Genomic DNA, 13,055 nt, shown 5'->3' with positions numbered 1-13,055 from the left:
TTAGAGACAGTGAGAGAGGAGAGAGAATTGGGGCACCAGGGCCTCAGCCACTGCAGTTGAACTCAAGACGCTTGTGTCACCTCGTGGGCATGTGCAACCTTATGCTTGTCTCACTTTTGTGCATCTGGCTAATGTGGGATCTGGAGTATAGAACTTGGGTCCTTGGGCTTCTCAGGCAAGCACCTTAGCCACTAAGCCATCTCTACAGCCTCCATAATTTTCTTTTTGGGGAAGTAGGTTTCAAGGTAGGGTTTCACTGTAGCTCAGGTTGATCTGGAGTTCACTATGTAGTCTCAAGGTGGCTTTGAACTCACGACGATCCTCCTACCTCTGCCTCCTGAGTGCTGGGATTAAAGGCACCTGGCTTTCCATAATTTTTTGGTTTTTTTTTTGAGGCAGAGTTTCACTCTAGCCCAGGCTGGCCTTGAACTCACGGTGATCCTCTTACCTCAGCTTCCCAACTGCTATGATTAAAAGCGTGAACCACGACACCTGGCATCAGTGTAGAATTTATGACTTCCCTAAAAGAAAGAAATTTTTAATCACTTCCTATTTTCTGTACCTCTAGTTTCTGTCAGCCACTCCTCTACTCTTTGTCTTTTTTTAAAAAAAATATTTTTATTTATTCATTTGAGAGAGGGAAAGAGGCAGAGAGAATGGGCACACCAGAGCTTCCAGCCACTGCAAATGAACTCCAAATGCACGCTTCACCTTGTACATCTGGTTTACATGGGTCCTGGGGAATCGAACAGAGATCCTTTGACTTTGCAGGCAAGGGCCTTAACCGCTAAGCTATCTCTCCAGCCCCATCTGTCTGTCTTTTAAGTTTTCTTATTTTGAACATTTCATGTAAATGGCATAATACAAAATGTGGCCTTTTGTGTCTGTTCCCTCCTCTCTCCCTCCCATGTCTTCTCTTTTTCTTTGTGGTGCTGAGTATGGAACCCAGAGCCTCTTGCATAGTAGGCAGGCACTCTTCCACTCAGCTGCATTCACGGCACTAGCTTCTTTCACTAGCATGTTTTCAAGGCCTCCCCTATTTTATCCAGCTGTTACTTGATGCACACTTGGTTCGTTTCTGCGTTTTGGCTTTTCCGGATAATGCTGTTAGGAATATTCGTGGGTAAGTTTTGTGTGGACATCATGTGTTTTTGTTTCATTTGGATACACATGCAGCAATAGAGTTGTGAGTTACTTCATGATGACTCTGTGTAACTGAGAAACTTCCAAACCCTTCTCTGTAGCAGCTGTGCCATCTCCATGCTTCCCAGCAGTGTATACAAGGTTCTAATTCATCCCCACACACACTTCTGACAGTGGTTGGTGTCTGTTTCACTTGTCATACCATCCTAATAGATGAGAAAGGCATGCTGTATTTATTTAATGTTTATTCATTTATATTTTTTGTAGTGTTGTACTTGGAACCCAGGACCTTGTACTTACTCAGTAGGCACTCTGCCACAGAGCTGCATCCCAGCCCTCTTAGCCTTGATTTACATCTTCATCATGACTAATGGTGCAAACATTTTGCATGAGCTTATTGGTCATTTGAACATATCCTTGGGAGAAATGTCCACTGGGTTGTTTTTATTACTAATTACATGTTCACTTGTATATCTGTTCCGAATACAAGTTCTTCTCCCTTTCTGTAGGTTCTCTGTTTCCTTTTTTGGCTTTTTTGTTTGTTTGTTTGTTTGGTTGGTTTGGTTTGGTTTTTTCAAGGTAAGGTCTCACTCTAGCCCAGTCTGACCTGGATTTCACTGTGTATTCTCAGGATGGCCTCGAACTCACAGCAATCCTCCTACCTCAGCCTCCCAAGTGCTGGGATTAAAAGTGTGCACACCACGCCCAGCTCCTTTTTTGGCTTTTTAAAGTTGTGTTTCATTGTGTGGCCCTAACCAGCCTGGAACTTGCTAGCTGTGTAAATCAGGCTCTCTTCCAACTTCTGGTAATCTTGCTGTCTATGACTCTTGAGTGTTGGGCTTACAGGGTTGAGCCCCAGTGCCCAGCTTTACTTTTTTGATGGTGTCTTGTGCCTTGAACTGCTGTAGCTTCCTGTCTGTCAGTTCCACAGGTCCCCTCAAGTTCCTCTATTTCCAGATCACTGTTGATGTCCTCACTCAGACTACACTTGTTGAGGCTTTGTACCTCCACCTCAGTCTTCCTCCTGCTGTAACTCTCGACAGACAATGCACCTCCTGAACCATGTTTGACACCTTATCCCAAAGTGATCACTGTTGCCCCATGCCCACAATTAACACCCAACCCACTTTAAGCAGGGAGTCCCTCATTATCAGCTCTTTGTCCCCCATTTCTCTGTCCCCTGCAGGAGGAGCGCAGGTAATGAAGTGTGCCTTTATTAGAAGCAAGCCATGGGCAATCTCATGAAATGGGCTTCTAGGGGTGATTTTGCGATAGCTCCCACCCTCAGTGTGGTAGGACTAGGAACTCCATTCTGCCCTATGCCACACTCAGGGTACACTTAACCTCTGAGAGAGTAAGCAAAGCGGAGTGCCATGTGGCATAATTGTTCTTTCTTTGTTAATGGATGAATTTGGCTTGCAGCTGTTCCCTGTATTGTCACATTGGGATGCCAGGGTTTGATAGAAAATTAGCAGTCTCCCTATTTGACCCCCTTGCCTCCTGCTTCCTTTTATTTTCTTTTTGAATATTTTTATCTATTTGCAAGAGAGACATGCCTGGACATGGACCCTCCAGAGCCTCTTGCTGCTGCACGTGAACTCCAAACACATCTGCCACTTTGAGTGTCTTGCTTTATGTGGGTACTGGAGGATTAAACACAGGCCAACAAGGTTTTGCAAGCAAGTGCCTTTAACTGCTAAGCCATCTCCCCAGCCCTCCCTTTTCTCTTAATATGTCTAGTTTTATTTTACTTTGTAATCAAATATTTCCTATGCATTTATTTTTGGAGGATTTATTGATGTTTCTCTGTCCTGTGTAAATTTCTGCTCCATGTCAGTTGCTTGTGCCCTGCCTTTATTCAGTAAGTTCTTCATATCATTCTACTGTTTTGTCTCCTCAAGAACATAGTGATGGTGTTTTCATGAAGTTTGTGAAAAACAATCAGATTCAGAAATGCCATCTCTGATAATTCTTCGCCTAGCCCTCAGCATTGCTTCCTTTAGATATTGTAGAATCTACTTGCAGAGCCCATGTTAGTGTGAGGCATTCTTGGAACATTCTGTTCAGGTCTGAACTTCTGCCCTTCAGTACATGGGTGTTTTGGAGTTCTTTGTATATTTGAATACTCTTAGAATCAGTTTAGTTCTAAAGCTGGATGTAGGGTGGAACTGTAGTGGCACCAGGGCTTAGCTTGAATGGATTGGCTGGGTTCCAGGATAGGCCTTCAGGCACTCTGGGAAGAGTTTGTGCTCTGAGTGTTTTTTTAATGCTGCTAAAATTGTTTCTGTAGGACAAGCGTCTCTGTTGTCTCTTTAGCCCAGCTGACAGGTGATGACGACATCATCTTGGGTTAATATGCAGCCTTTAATATCCTAATCCCACCCACTTCTGAATGTTACCAAGTTGTAACACCCGTCCTTTCTGCCCCTTGGTCCCCTGGCTTTCAGCTCTGGGCCCACCAAATGAGGGTGTATTACTGGTCTTCTGTGGGGATTGCTGCTTTTCTGCCAGAATAGCCTCCAGCAGAAATTAGAGTTGCACAGATAATACCTCTCTTCACTTGACCCTGTCTCACTGAATATAACTTCTTTTTTTGTTTGTTTTTGTTTTTTTAAGGTAGAGTTTCATTCTAGTCCAGACTGACGTGGAATTCACTATGTAGTCTCATGGTGGCCTTGAACTCATGGTAATTCTCCTGCCTCTGCCTCCTGAGTACTGGGATTAAAGGCATGTGCCACTATGCCTGGCTTTTTTTTTAAATACGTGATTGTAAAACTTTTAAAATATTTTATTTTTATTTATTTATTTGATAGAGAAAAACAGCGAATGGGTATGCCAGGGCTTCCAGCCACTGCAAACAAACTCCAGATACATGCGCCCCCTTGTGCATCTGGTTAACCGTGGGTCCTAGGGAATCAATCCTGGGCCCTTTGGCTTTGCAGGCAAGCATCTTAACTGCTAAGCCATCTCTTGAGCCCTTGAATATAACTTCTTAAAGCTCATGGCTTTTAGCTAACACTGTTCTTTAGAATCTAAAACTCAAGCTAATTTTTTCACGTACTTGGATGATTTCAGTAGATGAGAACAATAGTATGCCTGACTTTAAGCTATCTTCTTACCCTGGTGATACCAGACTCTATAGTGATTGGATTGGATGTATAACCATATCCCAGTTCCCACGTGTGGTAAAATTGATCTCCTAAACTTAAAACAATCAAATCTAAGCCAATAGTATTTGCCCAGTTTGTCAGCAAAGGATAGGTAACTTATAGAAAAGAGTACAAATCACCAGTGATATTTATTTATTTGAGGCATGGTCTCACTAGCTTAGGCTTGCCTCGGACTCATGGTGATCTTCCTGCCCCAGCCTTCCAAGAGCTAGGATTAAAGCCATGTACGACCATGCGTGGTCACCACCAGAATTTTCATACAGAGTGTCAGTCTCATCATAATGAAGGAGATACAGATTCAAATAGCAGTGAATCATGCGTTATTCATTAGGAGATTTACAACCAAAAAAAAAAAAACCTTCTGGTTTAACATCAAGTCTGGTGAGGGTGTGGGAAGTAGACACTGTCAGTGTTAGTGAGGATGTGACTTGGAGCACAGTGACTCCGGAGAGCAGTTTGGCAATATCAGCTGCAAAGCCTTGTGACCTTGCAATTCATATCTATTGTAACATCGCTTATAATTTAAGAACTCTGACAACTGAAATTCTGTATGATGAAAGCTGTTTAAATTAGGGCATATTCTTGTACTGTGAGGCTCTGGGGCCACTAAACAGAATGAGTAGCTCTTTGTGGAGTAATGTGGGAAGACCTCTGAGATATATTGAATGACAAAAGGTAAGTACAAAGTAAAAAGCAGGTTCTGGACCTATTTTTGTTTGTTTGCTTATTTGTTTTTCGAGGTAGGGTCTCACTATGGGCTGACCTGGAATTCACTATGTAGTCTCAGGGAGGCCTTGCAATGCATGGTGATGCGCCTACCTCTGTCTCCCAAGTGCTGGGATTAAAGGCATGTGCCACCATACCTGGCTGTTAATGGTTAATTTTATTTGGAGACTAGGAATAAATAATAGAAAATTTTTATAGTTTTCTATAAATTGTTTTATGTACAGTTTCATTGTCCTCCCTCTCTTTAAACAGTCAAAACCAAAATTCTACAGTGTGGAAATCTGTTCATCCCTCATAATTCTCAGAATTTACATATAGAGAGCTGCGTGTGGTAGCACATGCCTGAGACTACATAGTGAATTCCAGGTCAACCTGGGCTAGAGTGAGACCCTACCTTAAAGAATAAAGGGGGGGGGGGCTGCTGGAGAGATGGCTTAAGGCTCTTGCCTGTGAAGCCTAAAGACCCAGGTTCAATTCTCTAGGTCCCACATAAGCCCGATGCACATGAGGGCATGCTTCTGGAGGTCATTTGCAGTGGCTAGAGGCCCTGGCATGCCCATTCTCTCTCTCCCCATCTCTCTGTCTCAAATAAATAAATAAATATCGTAAAAAAAGAATTTACATACAGACATACAGGCTATACATTCATATGGTCACCTTTTCCTTTTGAAACTATACATAGTTTCTTTTATGGCCTTTTTAGTTTTTTTGTTGTTGTTGTTGTTGTTTTTAATATTTACTTGCATTACAGAGAGAGAGAAAATGAGAATGGGCATGCCAGGGCCTCTAGAGACCTGTTTTTGGTTTTGGTTTTGGTTTTGGTTTTTGAGGTAAGGTTTCACTCTAGCCCAGGCTGACCTGGAATTCACTATGTAGTTTCAGAGTGCCTTGAACTCATGATGATCCTCCTACCTCTGCCTCCCAAGTGCTGGTAATAAAGGCATGTGCTACCACACACAGCATCAAGGCCTGTTTTTTAGTTACTATGAAATGTTTTGAGATACAGAAAGCCCATAAATTAATATTTTGTTCTAGAATTCTGACATACTTAAGGAGGCAGGGTGATGTGATGGGGAAAATACTATAGGCTTTAACATTATACTGACCTAGATTTATATCTCAGCTTGATTAAAATGAGTTTTTGACCTTGGGAAAGTTACCTAAAATAGCTGAAATTAAGACTATCAAGCCCTACATTGGCAGAGTAATTAGAGAATATAATAGCTCAGTGGTAGAATGCTTGTCTGTCATGTGCAGGGCCCTGAGCTCACTCCCCAGGGCTGGGGAAGCACTGAGTAGAAAGTGGTTTACTGTCCCTGGCATAATAGTAGCTGCTCAAGATACATTAGTTTGTTCTCAAGGATGACAAAATCTTTGTTTGTGTTACCTGGTTCTTTATACCATACATAGAAAGCATGGTGTTTGCTGCTGTTTGGCTGCAGTATTGAGCAGTTTCAGACAGCAGTGGCACATGTTGTAGGTGTTTCTGTCCACTTCTCTGGCAGGCTCTCTAGCTGTTGCTCTAGTTTATGCAGATCTGTGCTGTTAGGATAGCTGTCATCAAGCGCACTGATAGGAACAGCGTAGGCAATCCGTGCAGTCCCTAATGATTTACCATAACTTTTTCATCTAATTCAGTCTGTTCAACAGGGATGATACTCATCCTGATCAGTCTGTGTAAGGCTTTCATCAGTTGGGAGGTGAGCAGGTAGGATCACTGTAGTCTCAGTCTGTCTGCCTCAGGTTGTCAGAAGTTCTTGAGGAGCTAAAATCTCCCAGCTGGTAGAGTATCAGTGAGTGTGTCCTTTGCTACCAAAAGACCAAAGGCACAATTGTCCTGATCCCACAGCTCCAGCTTCAGCTCCTGTGCTCCTCAATTCCTCCCTGGACTCTAGCTTAGTAGTCCCCTTTCTTTCCTTGCAGTGGCCTGATTCATTTCTGCCCCAGAGTCTTTGGCATACTCATTTCCTTTTTCCCACAATTCAAGCCTTTTCTTCTGGAGTAAGGATGGGGATAGAACGTGAAGTTTCACACATGCCAAGTACATACTCTAGCACTGAACTATACCCCAGCCTTTTTCCCACAATTCTTTTCTCCCTCTCTCACTGCAACTTGGCAAATGTGAATTGGACTGAGGCTTAAAATTCAGTTGTTTTGATAGGAGCTGTGTTTGCTTTAATTGAACTGTTTTGTTTTGCTTAGGGATTTGTGTGGTTTACAGATGTGGTCACTACTGTTTTCTCACTATACGCATAGCAGCAAAATCAAGAGTTAACATTGCAGAGGGTGGTAAGTGGCTCCTGATTTTGGCACAGTCACACCTGCAGGCCTTGCTCCAGGGAACAAATCCCCTGCCCACTGGTGCCCATAGGCAAAAGAACTTTGGACTTGTCCTGGTTGTCTTAGTGATGGTAAGAGGTCATATTAAGTTCCTTTGGGCTAGGGTTAGTATTAACTTTTCTTTCTCTTTCAGTACCAGACAAGACTGGGATGAAATGGAGTCTGGAACAAACTCTTTTCGAGTAGAATTTCCTGATTTTTCCAGCACCATTCTGCAGAAACTAAACCAGCAGCGCCAGCAAGGACAGTTATGTGATGTCTCCATTGTTGTCCAAGGCCACATTTTTCGGGCACACAAAGCCGTTCTCGCTGCCAGCTCCCCCTACTTCTGTGACCAAGTGCTCCTGAAGAATAGCAGGAGGATTGTTCTGCCTGATGTGATGAACCCAAGAGTGTTTGAGAACATCCTTCTATCGAGTTACACGGGACGCCTAGTAATGCCTGCTCCAGAAATTGTTAGTTACTTGACAGCAGCCAGCTTCCTCCAGATGTGGCATGTTGTGGACAAATGCACAGAGGTTCTAGAGGGTAACCCTACAGTCCTTTGTCAAAAGTTAAATCATAGCAGTGACCACCAGTCTCCAAGCAGCAGTAGTTACAATGGCCTGGTAGAAAGCTTTGAGCTGGGCTCTGGGGGCCATGCGGATTTCCCCAAAGCCCAAGAACTGAGGGATGGTGAGAATGAGGAGGAAAGCACCAAAGATGAGCTGTCATCCCAGCTCACTGAGCATGAGTACCTGCCCAGCAATTCATCCACAGAGCATGACCGCCTGAGCACTGAGATGGCCAGCCAAGATGGGGAAGAGGGGGCCAGTGACAGTGCCGAGTTCCATTACACCCGGCCCATGTACAGCAAGCCCAGCATAATGGCTCACAAACGCTGGATCCACGTGAAGCCTGAGCGCCTGGAGCAGGCTTGTGAGGGCATGGATGTGCACACAGCCTACGATGAGCACCAGGTCACGGAGTCTATTGACCCCATGCAGATAAAGCACTCGGTCCAGCCTTCAGGAGTGGAGGAGGACTTTCACGTCGGGGAAAAGAAAGTGGAGGCAGAGTTTGATGAGCAGGCTGATGAAAGCAATTATGATGAGCAGGTGGATTTCTATGGCTCCTCCATGGAAGAATTTTCTGGAGAGAGGTCGGATGGGAATCTAATTGGGCACAGGCAGGAGGCTGCCCTCGCCGCAGGCTATGGTGAGAATATTGAGATGGTAACGGGGATCAAAGAAGAAGCTTCCCACTTGGGATTCTCTGCCACCGACAAGCTGTATCCTTGTCAGTGTGGGAAAAGTTTCACTCACAAGAGTCAGAGAGACCGACATATGAGCATGCACCTCGGACTTCGGCCTTACGGCTGTGGTGTCTGTGGGAAGAAATTCAAAATGAAGCACCACCTCGTGGGCCACATGAAAATCCACACGGGCATAAAGCCCTATGAGTGTAGTATCTGCGCAAAGAGGTTTATGTGGAGGGACAGCTTCCACAGGCACGTGACTTCCTGTACCAAGTCCTACGAGGCTGCGAAGGCTGAGCAGAAGACAACGGAGGCTAACTAAAAATAGGGTCTGTCCCTTGAGTGGCATGCACAGAAATAAACTATGGTAATTAATGCAAATCTGGGCACAGATGATGCGTGCTACTTGCTATTATGAGAGAAGCTTAAAAAAAAAAAAGAAAGATATTTCTGAAAGACCAGTTCTAAGTAGGCCAATTAAAAAATTTAATTCCTCAAATTTGTATGTTCTGGTCCTGGCCTGGAATGAGTGATGGGGATAAGTTTGCCCAGTGCCCAGCTGGCAAGGGAAACCTTCAAGCCAGCTGTGATAGAGGCAAGTGGACTCCGTGATAGACACCTGCACTTGGGACTGGACTCCATCCCACCAGTTCGTCTTCAGGGGATAGCAGTTTTCGATCACTCATGTGTTCAAGGTCATGTTTAAATTTATTTTTGCTCTTCTACTTAGATAATGTGGATTTCTTCTGGTAGCTGCATCACTGAACAAAATGTTTGTTACTTATACGAAAGCTACAGGTAATGTGATTTCTAGGATGAGGAATTTACGCTCCTTTCTAAAGGGTATTCTAATTAAAGCTATGGAAATGTTAGGAGGGTGACATTCTAAGTCCGAAATAATGAACTTATAGTACAAAGCCTCAATTTCTGTCAGATGCCATTGTCATAATGTTTCAAACTCATGTTAAGGCACAGTTTTGTATTTAGTATTAAACTGAGTTTGAACTACTTACCTAGTTGGAATTTACTTGGGTGCCAGAGATGAGTGATTCTAGTTGATTTGTCACCCCAAGTCCCTTTCTTTAATTACAGTATCCATGCAGTGGGATCTGCTCTGGCTAGGATTTGTCCAGCTTGCTGTGACTGATTATGGTACAAAAGGGTGCCCCAGCTATAGCCCTGTCTTAGTTAATGGTGCTTCCCAACAAGGACAGTCAGACCATAGTTCATGGGGCTGAGTCTGAATGCCTGACCGAGTGGCTTGGGAACTGAGTGCTACAGTGACCCCCCGTTGTGAGAGAGAGAGCTGAGAGAAGCAGAATCTTACACATGGCAGGTTCTACTTAGAAGAAAAGAGTAAGTTGGAGAATATATGGGGCAGGTACTGTTTAAAGGGGTACACTGATCTAACAGTGGCAGTTCTTTGTGAGTGCTGGGATGTGTGTTTACAGGGGGAACAGAGTATTGGTGTGAGCAGAACAGTCTAGATCCGTGCTCTCAACTGTGGATGAAGCAGCACAAGTTGACACACCCAGATAGCTGTATGCCTGGCAAAAGAGAAAGCTGGGGGTTCTTTGCGCAGCCTTTCCTGCCCATTGGTCAAGTGTTGTAGGGTGGAAAGGCACATATTCAGAATGCTTCTAAGCTGCACAACACGCCTGAGCCTATTACTAGGGCAGGACAGGGAGTTACTATTATGTCATCTTTCTTTACACTTACTGGTGTATTACTTTGAGGTAGAACCCTTTTTCCTTAAAATAAAAATAATTTTTCTTGAATTTGGGGTGACATTTTGTTTGTTTGTTTGTTTGTTTGTTTTTGTTTCTCGAGGTAGGGTTTCACTCTAGCCCAGGCTGGATGTTTTAAAAGTTTGGCTTTGCTCTAATGTGATAGATGTTAACTGGCCGTGGCCTCTGTCCTTCAAGCTATCACCTAGGTTAAACATTGTCTAGAAAGAGGATGGAAAATATTTATTTGCCAGTTAACTCTTGTAATCAAGGTTACAAAACAGGGATCTATTCACTAACACTGTATCATTCTCGATATAGAAGAAGCACTTTGTATTTAAAAACTTTATTATTATAAATATATATCTACATATTGTTTTCTAAACCTAGAAACTAGATATTACCTCTGGGTTGTTTGCCACATTCAGATCTTCTCTTAGTGTTGAACCTTTGCTGGCCCACAGTCCTTTCTCTGTGTACCTGACAGAAGTGGACAGAAGTGATTGTACAGTCAAGGTGGGTTTATGGGGTTTTTTTTGTTTGTTTTATTTTTTGTTTTTTGAGGTAGGGTCTCTAGCTCAGGCTAACCTGGACTTCACTATGTAGTCTCAGGCTGGCCTCAAACTGACAGTGATCCTCCTACCTTGGTTTCCTGAGTGCTGGAATTAAAGGTGTACACCACCACGCCTGGCCCTCACTTCTTTTTGCTCTTGTTAGAGACCAGCAGGTTTTAGGTATAATCCTACAGTGTATGTGAGGAGAAATTATTTTATTGTTCCTACTAATTTCCCCACTAAGGCAGTGAAGGCATCCTGTTTCATCAGTGCTCTCATGGTATTAGCAAAACATTTTCTGCCTGTTGAGATGGTCCCTGTGCTGTTCCTCATTAAAGGTTGCATTCCGATGAGCTCTGGGACACACAGGGAGAAGAATCTGCAAGGTAAAATAAAAATATTGTACAAAAGTCATGGTCCTTCAGTTTCGCTGAATCAGCACCCTTGTCCTCCATGGTGACAGAGGTTTTTATCCAGCAGCACTGTGGCCATTGGGCCAGGCAGATTTTATGAGGTAATTGAGTGTCAGACGCTGGCCATGTTCCGGAAGCCAAGGAATAGCCTTAGTCTGGACATTGAAAGTGCAAGTTTCTGCATTCCTACCTTCCTTCCACCCTTTCCCCTGGTTGGAGTTGATAGTTCCTCCCCTCGGCCTCCACACAGCTCTAGGAAACGCTTACTATAACTTCCCAAAGAGTGGATAGTTGTGGGCAGTGCTTTCCAAACAGTCTTTCAGGGATTGGTTCAGTGGCCTACAACCAAGGTGCTTGCTCCTACTCTGAGTCTTAACTGGTCTTTCTACCATCTCAGTAGGAATCTCAGTAGGAAAGAGCTTCAAGTCACCACCAGTGGCATTACCATTCCAGAGGCACCATGCATTTAGATGCCAGTGACCCATAGGGGCCAGCCACAGACAGAATGTGGTAACTGACTGTTGTGTGCTCTAGGTTGCCCCTGAACCCTTGTAGACATTGTTCATAAGAGGCTGCCGATGGGGTTCCCTGACCACTGCAATAGGCATTTGCTGAAAACACTGACCCTGGGCAGGCTTCTTGCTATCTGGGTAGCTTCAGGCCCTTCCTACAGTGGCTGGCACTCCTGGAGCTTGTGTGGACGGGAAGTTGAGGTGGAGCAGAACTGCGGTCCCTGAACTGGAGTGCTGCTGCCCAAGTATGGTTAGACAGGGGCCTCCCCCAAATCCCTGCTGTCTTGCTCTCGGACACTTCAGGAATGCCCACGTCAAGGGTGTGTTACCCTTGCTCCTTCAGTGCCGCTAAGTTTTTGTAATTTTGGTTGCTTTCATGGGTGACTGACTATCCAGTGAAACCAGGGTTAATTCATGTTATTTTTTTCTTTGCTATTTACATATTTAAAGGTACAAGTTTCTTATTTCAGATTTCTACTGATAGTGCCCTATGGGAAGATGCTGGAACATATTTTGCAAATGTGATTTATATTTTTTCTTTTGCTCAAAGCCTGTGTCATGTCAGCAGCTGCTGCTACAGTCTTTCCTGATGAGGTTCCCAATGTTTCTTCCAGAAAGCTACTTTATTTATGCAAGTGAGGTGACTTGGGCCACAGAACCATTTGATGATAAACATTGTCACTAGGTGCATATCTTATTGATACTTTGTGAAATGTCATGCCTGTGTTGCAAAAGTTGAATAGTTTTGTCTTTATATAATTGCTGTCTTCCGTGTACAGCATGGTTTTACTTCACTGAATGTTCCTGGTTAATATTTTCTTCTTATAGAAGAGAAAAAGCCCTTTTGTATGACATGTTTTAATAAATGTTATCTGTCAATTTTGTAAAAGTTTTGTTCTTCACTCTTGAGTAGATGACCATGACTTGTCTTCCTTGCGGCCTTTTCTGCTTAAGAATGAAGTTAGGCCATGGCCTTTTGTAAGGAAAAACCAAATAGTCTGACTCCTCTGGCAGTGAGTGTCTGGTGACATCAGAACCCTGCCATCCCGAGTATTCTGAGTGCCCAGGTCTCCTTCCTCCCTCTGCGCATGGCTCTGGGAGGCTGGCCTCTGGGGTTCTGTCCTGGCGCTGGTTAGGATCCATCAGAGCCGGGGAGGCACTCATGGGCGAAGTTGGAGCTTAGGCTCTGGTGTAGGTTGACGTGGCTGGACTTGTCTGCTGGGGGTCACAGCT

General features: G+C 44.0%; 1 protein-coding gene across 2 annotated transcripts in view; it reads left to right on the top strand.

The window, feature by feature from the left end:
- The window catches only part of Zbtb43 (zinc finger and BTB domain containing 43), a 32,669-nt gene extending 19,958 nt beyond the window's left edge, over positions 1 to 12,711 (top strand). For both annotated transcript variants that reach the window (XM_045135649.1, XM_045135650.1), the window contains exon 3: positions 7,513 to 12,711. In XM_045135649.1, the coding sequence (XP_044991584.1) occupies positions 7,535 to 8,938 (1,404 nt within the window). In that variant the 5' untranslated portion in view covers positions 7,513 to 7,534 and the 3' untranslated portion in view covers positions 8,939 to 12,711. The remainder of the gene's footprint in view (positions 1 to 7,512) is intronic.
- Positions 12,712 to 13,055: the final 344 nt, after the last annotated feature.

The sequence above is a fragment of the Jaculus jaculus genome, chromosome 1, assembly GCF_020740685.1.
Source record: "Jaculus jaculus isolate mJacJac1 chromosome 1, mJacJac1.mat.Y.cur, whole genome shotgun sequence".
In the NCBI taxonomy this organism is placed as follows: Eukaryota; Metazoa; Chordata; class Mammalia; order Rodentia; family Dipodidae; genus Jaculus; species Jaculus jaculus.
Note: the sequence above shows the minus strand (reverse complement) of the source record. Positions and strands in the feature narration are given on the sequence as shown.